This window comes from Mus musculus, chromosome 18, assembly GCF_000001635.26.
Source record: "Mus musculus strain C57BL/6J chromosome 18, GRCm38.p6 C57BL/6J".
Taxonomy (NCBI): Eukaryota; Metazoa; Chordata; class Mammalia; order Rodentia; family Muridae; genus Mus; species Mus musculus.
In genome coordinates, this window is record NC_000084.6 from 84,418,480 (window position 1) to 84,438,161 (window position 19,682).

Genomic DNA, 19,682 nt, shown 5'->3' on the forward strand with positions numbered 1-19,682 from the left:
ATTCTATATTTAATATCCAAACTTTTAAACTCAGATATTAAAAGGAAAACTCTGAAGTTGTCTTCACTTCTAAGAAATATAAAGGTTTCCCTTATAGTATAAAAGTATACAACAAGCTGCTTTGGTCAAAATATAAAGTCACAGATATATGCAAAGCAATGAACCTTTAAAAGCCACCTATAGGATGCAACTTCACTCATAAAGGGTAGTAAGGATTGCCAAAAACTTACAAGGCTCTTTTTTTGAGGTGTAAATTGCCTACTTAATGATACTGTGAAGTAAACCAGTAAAAAACAAAAACAAAACAACACCAAACCCTGAGCTCTGTGGTCCCTTGAGGACATCTTTACTTCCAGTCGCCAAACCAAAATCCAATGACTGAGCTGACTAAAGAATACTTTGTAGCAGCCCTGACACAATGCCCTGGAGATAGAAAGAATACATGGTAGCAGCCCTGACACAATGCCCTGGAGATAGGAAGAATACATTGTAGCAGCCCGGACACAATGCCCTGGAGATAGGAAGCAGCCAGGCAAAGCCTTCTGTGATGCCCAACCATCCTCAGCACAAGCACAACAGAGGAAGGCCGTGATGCACCAGGGGAGCACCCAACAGTCAGCATCGCAAAGCCACAGAGAAACCAGAACGCTGGTTCTGACTGAGTCATTCCAGTCAACAGTCACGTTTGCATCAGAGTGTCTTAGAAGACAGAGCTATTTAGGTTAAAGGGCAAAGTGAGCTGGGACAAGTTCTAACAGGTAAGGGGAGTCATGAAAGGGTGCCCTGAGGCTGGTGCACAGTCTGTGTCTTGAGCCATCCTCTGCTCTGCAGTGAACAATGGTTCTGAGTCCTGTCCTCTAAGAACTGCTCCATTCTGCTGAAATGACAGTTCCAGCATCGAAATACAAAGAAAGAAAGGAAAACCTTCCTGAAATGCTGAGCGTGAAAATGTCTCATCTCAGATAACATATGGCTGCATAGCTATGCTGCAGTTAAAGTTTTGGGGTGTTTGCTTGTTTGCTTGTTTGTTTTTCTCATATATGTACAGGAAAAGAAGTTAAAGAAATTAGTTTAAAAAAATCAAAACATTATGGCGAGGGTTTTGAGATGGTTCAATCAGTAAACTATTCAAAGTACTGTAAGTATGAAAAGTTGAACTTTTATCTGAAAACCAAGACAGAACGCAGAGAATAGCAGAGCAAATCGATAAACCCAAGGATTGGGAACAGGACTGCTGGATCCCAGGCGCTACCAGCCAGATTAATAGTGAGTGAGTGGCTCCAGGTTCACTAAGAGTCAAAAATAAAAAAGAGACTGAGAAAAAAAAAGTATCAGAAATCAGCCTCTGGTTTATGCATGAATATACATATACTACACACCACAACACACATGCACGCACACACGCACGCACGTCACAACAAAATGTATGCTCCTATATCTTCAATAATATGTTATTACCTCTTGTGAGAATTTTTCTTTATCTTAAAAACTGTATTCCCATTTTTGCAACATGCTATGAAAAGGCGAAATGATCTAGGGAACCACAGTCGGCCAAGTGTATGCCACAGGAGAAGACAGAAATTCAATGCTCAAAACACATTTTTCAAAGCTGGGTCTGGGGCCTGGAGGAATGCCTCCTTGTTAGATCACATGCTACTCTTGCCGAGGGTCTGAATTTGTTTCCTAACAAGCACAAAGGGCAGGTCACAACTGTCAGGAACTCCTGCACTTGTGACCCCCTCAGGTGGGAGAACGCATACACACACATACACACACACACACACACACACACACACACACACACACACATACTTACACTCTCTCTTTCTCCCTCCCCCCTCGCCTGCCGCCCCTCAAAAAGCTGGGCATGCTGGCCTCTATTCATAATACCAGCAATCAAGAGGTAGGATAGGCAAACTCCAGGTTCACTACACAGCTAAGCTGCCCTACCTAGAGAGCTCTGGGCAACACTCAAAGTAACAGAAAGAGGATTTACTGGTGTCTGAGGAGTGGAACTCTACTCTCCACACAAACACCAACACACATCCACTCATCATCCCCACACATGCACCCACAAAACACACCCCCACATGTACACGCACAACCACATAAGCATATTTTCTAGAAGAAAAAAATTAACTATAATTTTGTTATGCAGAAGCCTACCATTATCTAGTTACCAAAAGCATACTGTAGAGTCAGTTATTACATAATAATAAATGTGAAACAAGGAAAGATAAATAGTGAGCATTATCATCAACTGTAGCCATTACAATTCACCTAAAAGAAAATTTGAAGGCAAACACATATCATCCTGGCACTCAGAGGAGGCAGCAGTAGGAACCAGAAGTTCTAGGCCAGCCAAGATGGCAAAGAAAGACTGTTTCAAAAATATCAAAGATATGAATTTAATGGTTATTCTTTCTGTTTCTGCAATAATGTCACAGAAATATAAGGAATGAAATTCAATGTAAAGGAATTGTGGTCCCTGACTTTATACTAGAGTCAGGGTAACAGTATAAAATAACAGGGACACAAAGAGATGTGTATGCAACAGGAATCACCAGCGGGAAGAGCGCACGGATCACACAGGAAGAACTCACTAACAGGCCACGTAGAGGACTAGCTAATTTTTGAAAAAGATGACTAAAATAAACAAATGAAAGAGGAACTTTTAAAATAAACGATGTTCAAAGCCTAGATACCTAACAATAGAACGAAGGGCGATATTATTTCTCATCCTTTAAAACAATCAGGTGAAGGCAGATCATGACCTTGGCTTGGCTCTGCCTGTCTGCACTATGAAGACAGGCACAAGAGAGCCTGAAGATGCACAGGAAACCAGAAGCACCAATAGAACGGAATCACACGGGAAACGTCAGTTCAGAACAACAAGAAACGGAAACAAAAACAAGAAAACAAATGAAAACCCCCAGTAAGATCCAGCCTCAGAACGGGAAACAATCTGTGTCATTATAGATAGAACCTGAAATTATAGCTAGAGAAGTGAAAACCTCAGAAGTCGGCAACAAAATGGTAAGCCATCCAGACAATAAATGAGGGCTGTACTCAATAAACACTTCAAATGAAGAAGTACAAACAGCCAAAATTAAAAAAAAAAAAAAAGAATGCTGAATACTTTACCAATAGAGAAACACAAACAGAGCCCATACTGAGACTCACCTCAGCCATTTGCAATGGCTATCATTTAAAAATCATGCGCTGGGATTGGGTGGCACATTCACCACAGTAAGAAAGTAACTACCTTAGCCATTACAAAAATCAGTAGGAAGGTCATTTAAAAAGGAAGAAAAAATAGCCCCATGGAGCTGGAGATGAGATCTGCAGGTTAACAGCAATGGTACATGGTGGCTCACAGCATAGAGTCCAGCAGATGTGATGCAGCATTTTAACCCTGGGCAACAGGGACAAGTGACACATACATACATACATACATACATACATACATACATACATACATACATACACGCAGTAAACCATTCACACATAAAATAAAATATGCAAAGTCTAAAAATCTAACAAAACAAAACAAAACAAAACAATAAACCAAAACCTAAAAACCAAAACCACTCTTAAAAGGGACCCACGTTTCGTGCTGCATATGAAGCAGAAGATGGCCTTGTGGGACACCAATGGAAGGAGAGGCCCTTGGTCCTATGAAGGCTCTATGCTCCAATATAGGGGAACGCCAGGACAGGGAAGCAGGAGTGGGTGGGTTGGTGAGGGGTGGTAGGGAAAGGGGGGTTTTCAAAGGAGAAATGAGGAAAAGGGGTAACATTTGCAATGTAAATAAAGAAAACATCTAATAAAAAAGGAGAAAAATTAAAAAACAATCCCCCCCCAAAAAAAGCAGGCTAAGACAGCACAACCATGTGAAGATGAAGAAAATATGGAGAACCTACACAATTGAGTACCAGTCATAAACAAAACCAAAATAATATCATTTGTGGAAAAATAGATACAACTAGACATTATCATGGTAAGTAAAATGGCCACTGCCACAAAAAAATGCTTTTGAAAGGGGACAGTGAGGGAGATAATAGAGTGGAGCTAACCATGACTGAATTATATATGGACATGTAATAAAATCCTCACTCGAAATGATACATGCTAATAAAATTTGAATTCATAAAGATAACAGAAACTTGTTATAACTTTAAATTAAATCCATTCTAGGTATTTTACACTGAATCTGTCGATCCGCTAGAACTCTGACCCTATGCTCTGGCAAATCTGTAGAAAACAGAGTTGAGTAGCAGATATTATTCAGACCTTAGCAAATGGAAACTTCTTCGATCATTTTATCTAGAAGAAATTATTTTAAAAATTATGAAACATACCTATATACTGTCTTGTAATCTTTTAAAAAAAATTTTTGTATTAATGCCATGTCACAAGAGTCCACAAAACAAGCAGGAGTATGTCACAAGCCCCTGCTCCTGAAGATCAGCACACTGTGTTAATTCATCAGAAAAGACACAGTACAAACTGGCACGATACATACTAGCTTACAGAGCATTTTCATGCAGCGTTTACAAATTACAAATTACTTAAACTATACATTGAGAGAGGGAAAAAATTCATTCCCTTAAAATGAATCACCTAGATTGGAGCCAATAAACACAGCATTGTGAAAGAAAACAATAGAGAACGTTCTCAGACGTACAGTAACCTCCAAAGCAGTAACAAGCGATTGCTCAGAAAGTAAATTTAGGAGATTTACAAATTTTGAATCTTGAGTCCAGCCTGGAAGACAATTAAGGACGGCTTTCAATGTGACAGTGAAGGACAATGCTAGGCATAACTGGCTAGCAAGGCTTTATATCTCACTTTGACTTCACCTCTAAACTGTTCTTAGAACTGATACAGTATCTAAGATGCCACTGTCCATTCAAAAAAAAAAAGAACTCAATTCAGTCAAAACCTATGGTAAATGATATAACGCGGTATCCCTGGAAAACATATTTTTATAGCCTTCAAACCAGCTAGAAATACTTCTATATAAACTTTATGTTAATTCATATAAAATTAATATTTGACTTCTCACCCTAGTCACTGATTTTGTATAATGCAATCTGAGTAGGTTTTAGTATTTAATAACTACCAAGAAATGCTATGCTTTTTCAGGAATGGAGGAAAGGTCAGCTGAAATAAGGGGTGCTTTGCAGAACGTTAGGGTAACCACATGATCATACAGAACGCCAATGGCAGCTGACTGCTCTTTAATGGCAGAGAACACTCCACTGGGAGCATAGCATCCCTTCATCCTAACCAGACAAGTTGTCCTACTAACCAGAATTGGAGTGGGAAGCTGATGTTTAAAAAATTATTGTGTAAGCACTTCATTTTTTTCCATCATAGCACTGCAGAGTAAGAAAATAAAATCACAGTTGGTTCAAATAGATGGCCAAATTGCTTTGATAAAAGTTCAAAAAATTACTTTCAAAAGTTGTTTCCTGACCATTCCTTGGGAACTGTCAATTTGAACATTTGTATCAACTTCCAAGCAACTGAACATAAAGTGCTCTCCGAGAAAGTCAGTGCTCCACGGTGAAACTGCACCAAAGCTGAGCTTTCCATGTAAGTGGGGACTCAGTAAACATTTAGGCTTTTGGCTCCTTAATTCTGGCATTGACTGAGAATGAAGGAGTTTAAGGCGATTTAGCCAGAGTCCAGCTATATAACCAGTGTTTTAAAGGGAAATTAAATAAAGTAAAAGAAGAGAACGGCCAAAAAAAGTGAGATGCCAGTTGTCAAGAAACACCCGTTCTCTTTAAACAATGCACATTATTATTATTGGGGAGAAAGATCTTAGATGTATCAGAAGACTAACTATAGAAATCTCATGACTAGGACAATGAGGCGTCTTTTAAAGCAGTATGGCTGTTAGAATAGGAATGGCCCCCATAGACTCATATGTTTGAATGCTTGTCCATAGGAAAAGGCACATTAGGAGATATGGTCATGTTAGGGTAGGCGTGGCCTCGTTGGAGACATGTGTCACTGTGGAGGCTGGGTCCAGGGTGGTACAGTGAGTGATCTGCTGCCTGTGGGTCAGGAGTAGAACAATCAGCTCCAGCTCCCTGTCAGCCTACATACTGTCAGCCTTCACACTGTCAGCCTACATACTGTCAGCCTACATACTGTCAGCCTACATACTGCCAGCCTACATACTGCCAGTCAGCCTACATACTGCCAGTCAGCCTACATACTGCCATACTTCCATACTGTCAGCCTACATACGGTCAGCCTACATACTTCCATACTGCCAGCCTACATACTGCCAGTCAGCCTACATACTGCCATACTTCCATACGGTCAGCCTACATACTGCCATACTTCCATACTGTCAGCCTACATACTGTCAGCCTACATACTGCCAGTCAGCCTACATACTGCCATTCTTCCATACGGTCAGCCTACATACTGCCATACTTCCATACTGTCAGCCTACATACTGTCAGCCTACATACTGCCAGTCAGCCTACATACTGTCAGCCTACATACAGTCAGCCTACATACCGCCATACTTCCATACTGTCAGCCTACATACTGTCAGCCTACATACTGCCATACTTCCCACCACCATTAGAACGGACTAAAACTCAGAAACTGTAAGCCAGCCCCAATTAAATGTTGTCCTTCGTCAGAGTTGCTGTGGTTGTGGTGTCTCTTCACAGAAATAAACTATGACAAGCAGCAAATACATTACTAACACGGGCTGATGAAAATAGAAGAGAGGAACAGACTAGGCAAACAGAGCAAGAAGGCAGCTGACCTTCGTTTCTTTGTAGTCTCCCTAAATGAAGGTTGTTCATGAAACAATATCTGAATCCAAGGAGGAATCTGGAGGCAACAACCAGCCTGACCAAGCCCACCCACCTCCCCATGTGTCAGCCTAGCTTCTGCAGTTAGGCTTTGAAAAGGCCCCAGACTAGCAGCTTGACATGACCTGTATTTCAGGTTCTTCCCTGCTGTATAGAGCAGGTCTCTCACCTGCCTCTCTTTCTACTCATCTTCCATGTATGAACTAACATAAACTAAACTAAAATTCACTTTTTTGGCCATTGAATATTTTTAAATTCTTAAGAATCAAAGCAACTTTTGAGCTTCTGGGAACAAGAAAGTCTCAATCATTCTCAGAAACATACCAACATCTGCATATCATAACCAAGATATAATAAACAATTTCTGATACACTGAAGGAAAACAAGACATGCTATAAAGGGAGAGTAAGTATCCTTTCTGGATGGGAAGCAAACACCTATCAACAGGACAGAAATCTTAAAAGCAAGTCTTGCCTAAAATAAGACAAAGGTCTACAAAATAAAATGAGAGAAACAGTATCTTAAAGTGTGCAAAAATGTTTCATTTGATATGGAAAGAACATTTTCTAAAAGTATCAAATAATAGGGTTGTATAGTGCTCCAGAGAGAGACATAAAACAAAAGGGCTAAAGATACATGAACTTGTAGGAAAGTATTGACTTAACTTTAAAAGTTCCTTCCACAATACTACTCCTGAATTATGAGGGCTTTGATTTATGTGAGCTTGTTAAAATATATCACTCACATAAAATGGGACTTCCTCATGAAGAGAGAAAAAATGAAACTGGAAATAACTGTAGTAAATAAATTGTGCTCCCTAAAGTCCTTCCACATGCTCAAGAAGGGTCACAGTTTAGGACCCCAGCATCCCAGCAGTAAACACAAAGAGGAAAACTCAATTACATACATGATTCGCTAGTACCCAAGTCTGAAACGACAAATCATTGCTGGAAAGCCAGCTTCTGCTGAAATAAAGACCAAAAAGGAATCATTTTCCTGAGTCTTACAGACACAATATGACATTTTATGGAACAGCCCAAACACTGAGTTAACACCAAAATTGAGTTTCATGTTATTTCTAGGAACTTTTTAAAATTTAAGTCATCATCGTAATAATTATAGTATAAAAAAAATCTACGTGACAAAAAATAAAAACAGCACAGTGAAAAAAAGACATGGTGGTGATGATGATGATGATGATGATGATGATGGTGGTGGTGGTGGTGGTGATGATGATGATGATGATGGAAAAACAGAAAGAGCCTGAAGCCTGTGGAATCCGGACATGCTGTGAGACAGATATTTGTGTTGACATTCACCCAAGAGACTGAAAAGCAGACAAGAGAGAAAAGCCTACCTGCCGCAGTACACTGGGAGAAACAAAGAATGTCCAAGTGACCACTACGGTGTAGAGTGAAGTCCCAACTTTGATAGTGACTTTAGTGGGAACTGCATATCTCTATCCATATGCATCTAAACAAACTACTGACTAACTCAATTAAAATGCAAAATGCAATTTTCAATAAATAATACCATAAATAATTTTTTTGATGAACAATGTGGCTTCTAGCAGTCTGAGAAATGATTCGCTAGCCTTCCTTTGAATTAAAACCTCCTTTTTCACGGAAATAGTCATGGCAGCACTGTTATTTGGATCTGAGTGTCCACCGATGAGGATATACAAAGGAGGGAGGACAGAGAACCTGGACACACGTGAGTGAGCTCTGAGTCAGCTTACTGACTTACTAGAGTAAGCAAGACTGAAGAGGAGTGAAGTCCCCCTGCACTTAGCCTTAACAGAGGTGAGTCTTCTGTAAACACTTTTAATGCTGACATTAGTCCATAAATGCTTTCTTTCTCTTAAATTAACTTGTGTGGGTAGTTTTTTTTCTGTTTATTTGGTTTTTTCGTTTTTGGTTTTGGTTTTGGTTTTTGGTTTTTCAAGACAGGGTTTCTCTATATAGCCCTGGCTGTCCTGGAACTCACTTTGTAAACTGGCCTCGAACTGAGTGCTGGGATTAAAGGTGTGCACCACCACGCCCGGCTTGACAACAAGCTTCCAGAAGTCACAGTTTGCTAAACAAAGTCCTGATGCCAGACATAGACTACCTCCCTGTTTGTTGTTAATCAGGGAAACCCCCTATCCACTCCCCTACCTCACCCCCCTCCCCAAAAAAGTCTACTGCCATTTCTGATAGCTGCCCACCTGAAAGATACAGTAAGGTCCTATTGCTGAAATATCACATATTATGGTTACAAGGCTTAATGAAATCCAGCTTGAACTATGTTTCATTCCTGCTATTAGCTTTCATAGTGCTGGAATGGATAAAAAAGTTATCAGAGGTATGCTCAGTGCTGAAACTGGCATGGTATAATACACACCTGCAAGCTCTACCCTCTGGTACAGCTATGGCACAAATGTCCTAAGATTATGCATCACACCTCTTTTTGTTTGGATGCAATTCATGCCTAATTCAGTAAGCCTGATGAAAAGCCCACTGCAGAGGTCAGGCCAGAGGCCTCAGGAAGGACCCTGCACTACCGCTGGCTACAGGAACATGCTGACAAACTGCATCTAAATATCTGCTCTCCTAGCTCAGTGCTGCATATGATCGAGAGGCTTCTCTGTTCAATGAACAGTGCGTGAGGTGACTCATACACAGTGAAGTGCTGGGACTCCTGCATGCTCACTTCTACACAGGGCTCTCTATCACGCCCTGCCCCATGCAAGGGTCAGGAAACATGACAGAAGGGGGCAGAAAGAGAGTAAAAACACCATGGGAAGCACTTGTGAGACTTCTGGACCCAGGTATCTGCTGCAAGCCAAGAACCCGCAGCAATCATAGTCAATGTTTTAGTCAGGTTCTCTAAAGGGATATAACCAAGAAGATGAAGGATGAACACACACACACACACACACACACACACACACACACACACGCGGGAGGGGTCTCGGGGAGAGACAGAGACAGAGAGCACGCTTCCCACATCACAAATCTTTAGAATTCACATCTGACTGCTGAAAAAGCAGTACTCATTCCTGGGAGCTGGGTATCTCACTTGTCTGAATGGTCCTCCAACAGCTGTCTGTCAAGGGCAGGCAGCAAGCAATATACTCAATTCACAGGAGTAGGTGCTCAACAATCACAACCTGAGGTGTTATAGGATATTATTCAGTTGCCCTGAATGGTACTGAGAGTTGTTATTCCCTATTCCACAATAAAAGCCTGAAAAATGCTGACTCTACTATGAGAAATGAGGCAGTGGAGGCAATAGCAGCAGACACAGCAGCAGTATACAGAACAACCACAGCAGCAGCAGCCACAGCAGCAGTCACAGCAACAGCCACAGCAGATACAGCAGCAGCCACAGCAGCAGATACAGCAGCAGATACAGCAGCAGATACAGCAGACACAGCAGCAGTCACAGCAGCAGACACAACAGCCATAGCAGCAGCATCCCCACAGGTCAGCAGAGCAGCGCTAGGAAATGCAAACTGAGAAAACCTCAGGCTGAAATGCCCTTTTCATCTGGGCTGCTACCTGAATGTGATGCCCACAGTTGGAGTGGGCTTCCCCACATTAGTCAAGACAGTCAGGATGATGCTACAGGTGAGGTGCACACTGGGACCCATCAATACCCCAGCATGAAGAGGGGCTCCGGAGCCCATCCTTCCCTGAGGCCTTACTGACACTTAATGGTTGATGGAAGAGAGGATACCAACTAGTAAGTTGGTTCCACGGTTCAGTTAAGTAAAGATCTAGTGATGTAAAGCCTAAACAGAAACAACACACATGGTGCTAACATCTTCCAAACATGGCTTCACTGAAACAGGAACAGCCTGTGATCTGGATACTCATTATTAAATTGCAGGTGTATTACCTCTGGCAAAACCATTTAATGAGTATGGTATATTGTATACTATCTAATATTAAATCCTTTATTATTAAAGTAGTGCCATAAGCATTCTGCAAGGGTTCTATGAGCAAAGATATTTCCTAATGGTAGCCAACGTCCACACACTCACTCACTCACTCACTCACTCACTCAGTATCTAGCTCTCTCACACTGTCTGTCTCTGTCTCTCTGTCTCTGTCTCTGTCTCTCTCTCTCTCTCTCTCTCACACACACACACACACAACAATGGTGTAGAGACATAAAAGAATCAAAGAAGCAGATGGCAATCTGAAGCAAAGCAGGCCGCTCTTCTCTTCACCACTGTTCAGAGTCGCTGACTTTATACTACACAGACACTCCATGTCACACAGACCTGACACTCATAGAACACACACATACTATGCCTTAACTTGTTGTTATAAATGTATAAAAGGATGGTCAAGAATATTATGAGCAAAATCAAGGTGTTATAAAGACATTTTCATTCACATCTGTAATAGATGCTCATTTAGAACAAAAATTATTTAGAATGTACTTAACTTAATTGAAGTTTATTACTTAAAAACACAAGCTGGATGTGGCAACATTCAGTTACTTGTATTTAAATGTAAAATACCTCACAATTGCTATGTTACATTAAAGTACAGTGAGTTGATGAAAATTTAGGTTAAAAAATTTGACTCTTGTGAAAGCTACCATCATGTCAAGTATTTGTAAGGTCTCAAAAACCACTGTGAAATTTACTTTTTTTTTTCTTTTCTTAAAATGCCAGTTATGCTGACAAACTTTATTGCTTCACCAAACTTTATAGTAGAAAAATGTGACTTTGTTTTTAATAAATTACCATTTTTGCATATATCACTCAAAACACGAGGCCTAAATACTAACAAAATGCATTATTAATTTAATTGTCACAGCTTATTTAACTAGCTTCTATTATATATTTTTCTGCAATATGCAAGGCATTAGAGAGTAGAATCAAATCCTGAACATGAAAAATAAACCAATTATACTGTCCTGGAAAAATTAAAATATAGCAAGCTTGCGAAATTATAGGTAAGGAAAAGCTTTAATGGAATTGATGAACGTTGTTCCCAAAGAAAAGGTAAATCAAACCACGGCTTCTGTGATGCTTATAAAGCCACACACACAAAGGGGAGGAGCCTTTATAAATGTAAAATAGATTACAATGATAAATCCTCGTCTCCTCCAACCAGAGATGGACAACAAAAAAATGCATTTATAGCTAACTCCAGGAATTCTGATTCATCATTCTATACAATAATGCCAGAAAAAAAGATGACATCACAAACATCTGAATCACAGAATTTTTAATGGGAAGGAAAATTCAAAAATATCTACTGTAGATGAATGCTATGGCTAGAAATATTAGTGTACCCATCCAGATAATCTATCAGTATTTTCATAACACTTGGCAAGGCTAGTGTACAGTGCAAAAGCAGGTCAGTGTCACACACACACACACACACACACACACACACACACACACACACACACACTTATATCAGTAGAAGGCAGACGGAGAGATGCATAACTGGGAAGTGAGCCTGATTCTGAAGTCTCAAAGTGCAACACCTCCTCCAACCAGGCCAAATCTTCCAATCCTTCCCAAACACTTCTGCTAACTTGGGGCCAAGTATTCAAGTATCTGAGCCTACAGAGGCCATTCTCATTAAACCACTACATCTCTGTGGCTTTATTTATCTACAGAGTTAAAGGAGCAGAAAGTACCTATAAATCACAGGAAATGCAAGTAGAAAAACCAAACAGTAAGTGCATGACTTTCAAACTCATAGTACATTATATAAAAAGTGATAAATAAATATGGGTAAATAAAGATTAAAAGTTTATATGTATGCCTTTGATGAGAGATGGAAAAAATAAGAACACTTTACAAATTCTATATTCCAATTCTTATTTTAACTTATAGCCATAAAGTAAAAATTCTAATGTACTGCTTAAGAAGTTTAAGAGTAACTGAGGTAACTCATGAAAGCAAGAGGAACATAAGTACAACATGTATGTAAAACTGTGTTAACTGGGTATATTAGGAGCAAAAATGAGTTCAATATGACAAAAAATAGGAGAAATTAAAGTTTAGGTACAAAGGAAGCACACACAATATGGTTAATATTTGAACACAACAATAGTCTCTAACCATACTCTAATGTTAAGGAAATTAATACTTCAGAAAAATAATCTAGTTAAATTACCAATAAACAAAACATTAGAACATTTTTATTTTGAAAGACCCATAAATATTTTAGATGTTGCTTAAAAAGCTGAGGCCTAAGTACTGTTTGATAGGTGACTTTAGAATTGTCCAAACATCGTGAATGACACCGGATGAGTGTAGAAATCTAGAACATTTTCCTGGGAGTTTGGGGGGAGTTTGAAAGTCGAGCTTCAATTCAGGAAGCTAAGAACGCCGTCTCCACATAGGAAGTGAGTCCATTTCCAAAGCTTCACAGTTGTCAGAAGTGGCCCTGCTCATGTGGTAGGTGACACTGCTAGCCGTCAGTTCACTTACAACAATAAAGTCTACATGACTAAGTTAATTATTATATACCACCAAGGAAATCTTGGCAGTTGAAGTTACAATAATGGTAGTGTTATTTTTTTCTGACATGGCAACTGTACTATTATTTGGAGAATGACACAAGATAGCTGTTTTAATATCAGCAGTGTTTAAGTCTATAGTAATAACTCAAAAATGTTATTTTAAAACTTCAATATAAAGTTACACTAAAGACAACATTTTATTGTTTCTCCCCTCAATATTTAGTTTAAACATTTGTTTTAGAATGTGCTGAGGTGTTTACAGAGTTCATTTCCCTCTAATTTTAATTCTATGGTTTTGTTTCCGTCACAAAACCTTGAGTGTTTCCAGACTTTATTTTTAAAACTACCATATGCCATTGCATTTTTCTGAAAAGTTGACATAATAAATGGTGTTCAAGAAGGAAGCTACAAATTCAAGATATACCAGTGACACAAATTTGAAAAGTTCTTTCATTAAACAAAACTGAAAATGAATAAAGTAAGGCTAAAGAATAGATACATGAAAGATTCATCTCACATATGAAATACAAACTACAGAAGAATGGAAATTACCTTTCCTTTGGGGTGCCAACTCCGTGCTTGCCTAGCAGGTGAGTATTTAAGTGTTTCTTCATCACAAAAGCAACCCTAAAGAATGAAAGAAACAAAATTAATTATAGAATTATATTTTGATACTTGGCTGGAAAATTGCAGAGAGCATGTGAGACCGTTTCTGATACAGGCACACACCAGCACAGTGTGGACATACTCATTACAACAGCTCTTGCACAGTGCTGATCTTGTCATCAAAGGTACTATCCTACTTGGAAGCAAAAGACACAACTGCATCTAATTTGATGGGCTTCTTTTCTGGTTTGGGAATACTAAAAGTGTCCGAAAGAGCAAAATAATGACTGTGGTTCCTTAGTCAGTGTCTCTATTGTCAATTGGCAAGAAAGAGAAAAAGTACTATGGTATAGCATACACTGCCCTATAGCTTCAAACATGAAATGTGCTCAAGAAAATATCATCTTATTATATATTTAAAGGATTATAAAAAAGAAAATGAATGGCTGTATGAAGCTTCCTTAACAACATGGTAGTGATTGAAAGAGAGATTGTTTTGAAATGGCATAAAGGCTTCCTGTATCTACAGCATGTGTACACACATATTCACATGTGTTATGTGAAACAAAGAGTATCACCTGACCCAGTATCTTAACTCACACACACACACATCAGGTATAAGCACACATATGGAATGAGAGCATACATGCAGCTGACACATTACCATCCTTCCACATAGCACGACATCAATTATGTGACTCTCAAAGGCACCAGATTTCATTCTGAAACATTAGACAAAATGGCTAATTTGAAAAGTGGATTAAAAAAAAAAAATTTACTGTTGTAACTCAAGAGTGTAAAGGGCTTGCAAACATTTTTGTTAATTATGTATTACAGCTGTCCTTCATAAAGTTAATTACTAATAGCTGAAAGGCAACAGAATCTATTTGCATATGTACATGAGAGGCATGACACATGCAAAAATATGATTTTAATTAGCATTCTATGATATGAAAGGCTACAAATCAAATTGGCATGTTATAAGACTCTTAACATTAAACACTGAATTCGTCTGGACATGTTTGCACAAATGCGCAACGTGAAGAATGTTGAGCGATGCAGCCTCTCAGAAGAGATTTGCAACTAAAAGCCAAAGACTCTCTCGAATCACACAGTCTTGATTTGGAAAATATCACTTATTTGTTTATTTTCATATACTACTGGGAAAGTGTGTTGGAAAAATATATTTGCATTTTTAAATAATTTTTACTTCATTATTCAAATAAACTTGCATACACTAAAAACAACACTCACTCTGTTTTACATAGTAGGCAATAACAACTATGACAATAGATGCTTTACAACCAGGAATGGCTGGTCGCATCATCAATCATTATAATGGAAAGATAATAATCACATTTAAAGAATCAAACTGTGATAATATTAAGTGGTGAGCGAAAAAACAACAGCATAAGATGTTCTATATTTGTTTCTGCTTGATTTGAAAAGAATAAATAATATTTTTCATTCCCCCCCCCAAAAAAAAGAATACAGCAATAACAACAGTCCATTTAAGTCATAACTTTCCTACTGTCCTCTATTTTCCAATAATTAAAAAAACATGAAGCTAATGGCACAGAGCAAAGGTTAAAAACCCAAAGCTGCAAAGCACAGCTTGTTCATGTGGCCAAGTACAATTTAAGAGATTTGAACTCAGAAACCAGAGGGCAGTTTTTTAATAGAGAACCATTTATTAATTAGAATGAGAAGGTTTAAAATAAAAATCAAGCAAAAAATATTCCAATACACAGGAGAATATCCACAACAGGGACGAAAGTCTTAGCCACACATTCTAAGTCTGTAAAGAACCCTAGTGTTAAAAGCTCAGGAGGCAATCTGTCACTCTTGAGGAATATTGGAGAAAATGGAAAATTTGTGCAGTCTAGAACATGAGTTTATGTTATACTGCAAAATTTACTCATCCAATTTAACCTAAATGCCAGTTCTTTAAACTTGGCTATTTAAAATATGACTAGTGTGATGCTTTTGATATCACTGAGCGTGTAAAAATACCCAGCTGTACAAAGAGAAAACAACTGATAGAGAAATGCTCTACTAACTGTATTAACAGATTATTGACTTAATACTTGAACATAATGTGTGTGTTGGCACATGCTTGCCACAGACTAAATAAACAAAAAAACAATTTTAATAATTTGATTACCTGATTTTAACTGATTTGCACATCATCAAACCAGCCTGCCTCCATCTTGGGTTTAATAGTCATCTTATAGTAAAGACAAAGTCGGTTCAATCCTGTTTATGACTCAATCTGTCTCTCAAGGATGAGGCTATGCCCCACCTGTACCTTAACTACAAATGGCTCTGGACTGCTTGTCCCAAGAAACTGCAAGTACGTCTTTGTTTCAAAGTAGCTTTTCTGAACTACAGACTATCAAAGCACCCCTTCAGTCCCGTGTGCTTTACGGGGTAGCATTCACTCCATTTCAGTCATGGATGGAAACCTGCCTTGTAAACTCAGCATCGCAGGCACAGAGAGATGTGAGAAGCAACAGAACCTTACTTGCCGCGATAGCGCACACCCGTGTGTAGGGCAGGGTGCTGAAACGCTGGTGCCAGGAACCAGATCTAACCTGGCTGCTTACACTCTGCTGCAGAGACTGCACTTGCTCCTGAGGGCTGGCTGCCTTCACTTCTATTCTTCTTTCTCTGTACAATTATCACTTTCAACTCTCCCACTTACAAAATTCTTACAATTTCTCCTATGTAAGTATTAACTGGGCTGAGCATTACCTAAATCACAAGTTCAAATTTGAGCACAGTCTTCTGAAGGGTATCTACCCAGGGATCCTATAGTTCCCACACAGATGCAGAGAGGACAAGTCACACTCAATAACCAGATGGGTGATCCAAAAATCAAGTTATTAACATTTTAAATCTCTACTAAAGTAAAAGGTCACCAAAAAGACAATAGGCCATGAGACTAACCGACAAAGGCTAATGGCTTAATGTACAACCATAAAAGTGCGTACAACCATAAAAATGTGTGGAACTACTTCAGGTTAACGTGAACTCCTGCTATTATACTAGCCAGAGTAGTAATGTTGGCTCTTTAAGGCAAGGCCAATCCTGGCTCTGTCATTTAGTACAGGGTGAAGTTCATGATGCTTTGTGCCTTCTCCAATTCCTAATGACCTGAAGCAAATGGAGTCTTCTACAGGAGGGCTGTGATAAAGGGAAAATCCTGAGAGTCCTGGCATCCTAAGAGGTAGGGTGGCAGTGCAAGATCTGACCCTGGCATTAGCATGGTCCCCGCCCGACACAATCTAGCCAATGATTTGGTTTTTCCTAGAAAGAAACGTAGTCAGATAAAAAACTTCAACTCCAAAATACCTACGTTCACCGTGGTGATAGTGCAGTGCGCAAATGCTGAAATAAAGTTTAGCTCACACATGGCAGAGCTTAGAAATGTCACCAAAAAGCTACCTCAAACAATATTCATGTGTGAAAATCACTCCCCTAAAGAACAATTCACACACCCAACTCTTCTCATAGGAATGGTCCCATAGACTCCGGTGTGAATGGCTGGCTCATAGTGAGTGGTACTGTTAGGAGGTGCGCCTTGTTAGAGTGGATGTGGCCTTGTTGGAGTAAGTGTAGCCTTACTGAAGGAAGTGTGACACTGTGGGAACAGGCTTCAAGGTCTTTATGGATGCAGATGTAGGACTCTCAGCTTCTTATCAGTACCTCAGAAGCCACCTACACAGTGCCATGCTTCCACAATGACAATAATGTTCCACCATGACAATAATGGGCTGAACCTCCGAACCTCTGAACTCAATGTCAAACCCACTAAATGATTCCCTTTATGAGAGTTGCCATGGTCATGGTGGTTCTTCACAGCAATAAAAGCCCAATTAAGACACCTCGTAAAGGTGAGATGAACAAACATGAAGCACCCTAACGCCATGAAACAGCAAGAGAAAAGGATGCTGTCTCCAACATATGTGAAGAGGAAAAGGCTGGCCACATTAACATGCACATGCTGGTGGGCCACCCAATGTTACTGCTTTACATGTGTGCTCAGATCTACAGACTTGCATCAGAACATTATTTAGAAAATGGATATCTTAGTAAGATCTATGTAACTACACTCCTTATAGTATGTGAATCTGAAAAGCCCAAAAATCAAAGAAATTGAAGGCTAGATATTAAGCTAGTGTTCCTTGGAGCTGAGAAAGCGGTTGATTTGATGGGCTTGCTATGGATGCTCTTAAATGGCACGTCAAGGGGATGCTATGAGCTGCACAGTCACAGGCTTTTACTCTTCTTGATTTGGAGATTAGACATTAACAGGAGAATTTGGAGAACACAAACATTTTATACCTCAGCAAAGCTGGAATAAAATCCCAAGATTTCTTTATATAAGTGAGATTTAAAAAAAAAAAAAAACAAACCTACTACATAGTGAGTACTAAACAAGTATTATAAGAGTAACTGCAAGCCGGGCGTGGTGGCTCACACCTTTAATCTCAGCACTCGGGAGGCAGAGGCAGGCGGATTTCTGAGTTTGAGGCCAGCCTGGTCTACAAAGTGAATTCCGGGACAGCCAGAGCTATCCAGAAAAACCCTGTCTCAAAACAAACAAACAAACAAACAAACAAACAAACAAACAGAGTAACTGCTATAGGATAAACAAGGAACAAATTAATACATAGTGATTCTCGATTCAAAAAGAAGAGAGGTAAACACAGCCACAGTTATGCCCCTGTACAGAGAGAGCACACGTAAGTCTGGGCAGATAAGAAGGAATACAAAGGGACAAAAGCCAGGCTGTGACAAGCATCACAGAGAAGAAGCGCATACAGCCCAGGGCCAGCAATAACTAGATGTAAGAACATACAGGACTTAGCAAACACTAAAAATTCTCTGACAGCTTAGAATCTGAGACATTTGCTCTGATCAAAAGCACTGATCAATAAAAATCAACAAATTGTGAGGACAAAATCAGTGCAAACTGAGCAGCACAGTTCCCACCATTAAATAAATCCCACAATATAAAACACAAAGCAGACCAAGTTCTTCCCATAACAAGCCCCATGTGGCTAAAAATAAAAGCATAAACAAAACATCAAATAATGGTTCTTAAAACACTAATTATAATCCATTTTCTCATGTTAATTAAAAATATTGAGAAATAGATTTAACATGATATTATTTCACTTTGGAGTTACATATCACTTGTAGATAAAGGATTTTTTTCTATTTTGCAGAATATGTCTTTATTTATCAAATAGGTGTAAGCATCTTGAAAATAACCTTAAGTGAATAGTATTTTATACTAACTTTATATGTCCTTTTTTCTAACTTTGTTATTTTCCATTTTTAATAGTGTGCTTGCTTAAGGGACAAATTACAGGTATTTCATTGTACTCAGTGCTCTTATCTACTAATGGCTGCTACACATCAAGAGGGATACAACTACTGGGAGTGGCCACAACCATCACTCAAACACCAGAGGATATGTTTGTTGTGTAGCATAGAAGTAAGACTGCGGATTCAATTAACAAATTTACATTTGTATTGTAGTGACAAGGAAACTTACAGAAGTGGAGAGGGGGAAAAAGGTGACCCAAGACATAGGATACCAAAAGAGAGCTCAGAAGGATGCCATACTGTGTCCAGAGGTGGAAGATACAGAGCCTGGGCCCAGAGAGGGATACCACAGCAGTCCACGAGGAGTGGACAATAGGAAAGGAAGGCATCAGGACCTAAGGAAACTATGCA

The 19,682-nt window shown here is 39.2% G+C and overlaps 1 protein-coding gene across 4 annotated transcripts in view; it reads right to left on the bottom strand.

Moving 5' to 3' along the window:
• The window catches only part of Zfp407 (zinc finger protein 407), a 381,839-nt gene that overhangs the window by 210,779 nt on the left and 151,378 nt on the right, over positions 1–19,682 (bottom strand). For all 4 annotated transcript variants that reach the window (XR_877587.2, XR_877586.2, NM_001033341.2 and 1 more), the window contains exon 4: positions 13,881–13,955. Coding sequence is in view for 2 of the 4 variants with exons in the window: in NM_001033341.2 (NP_001028513.2) it covers positions 13,881–13,955 (75 nt within the window). In the remaining 2 variants the exon portion in view is untranslated. The remainder of the gene's footprint in view (positions 1–13,880; positions 13,956–19,682) is intronic.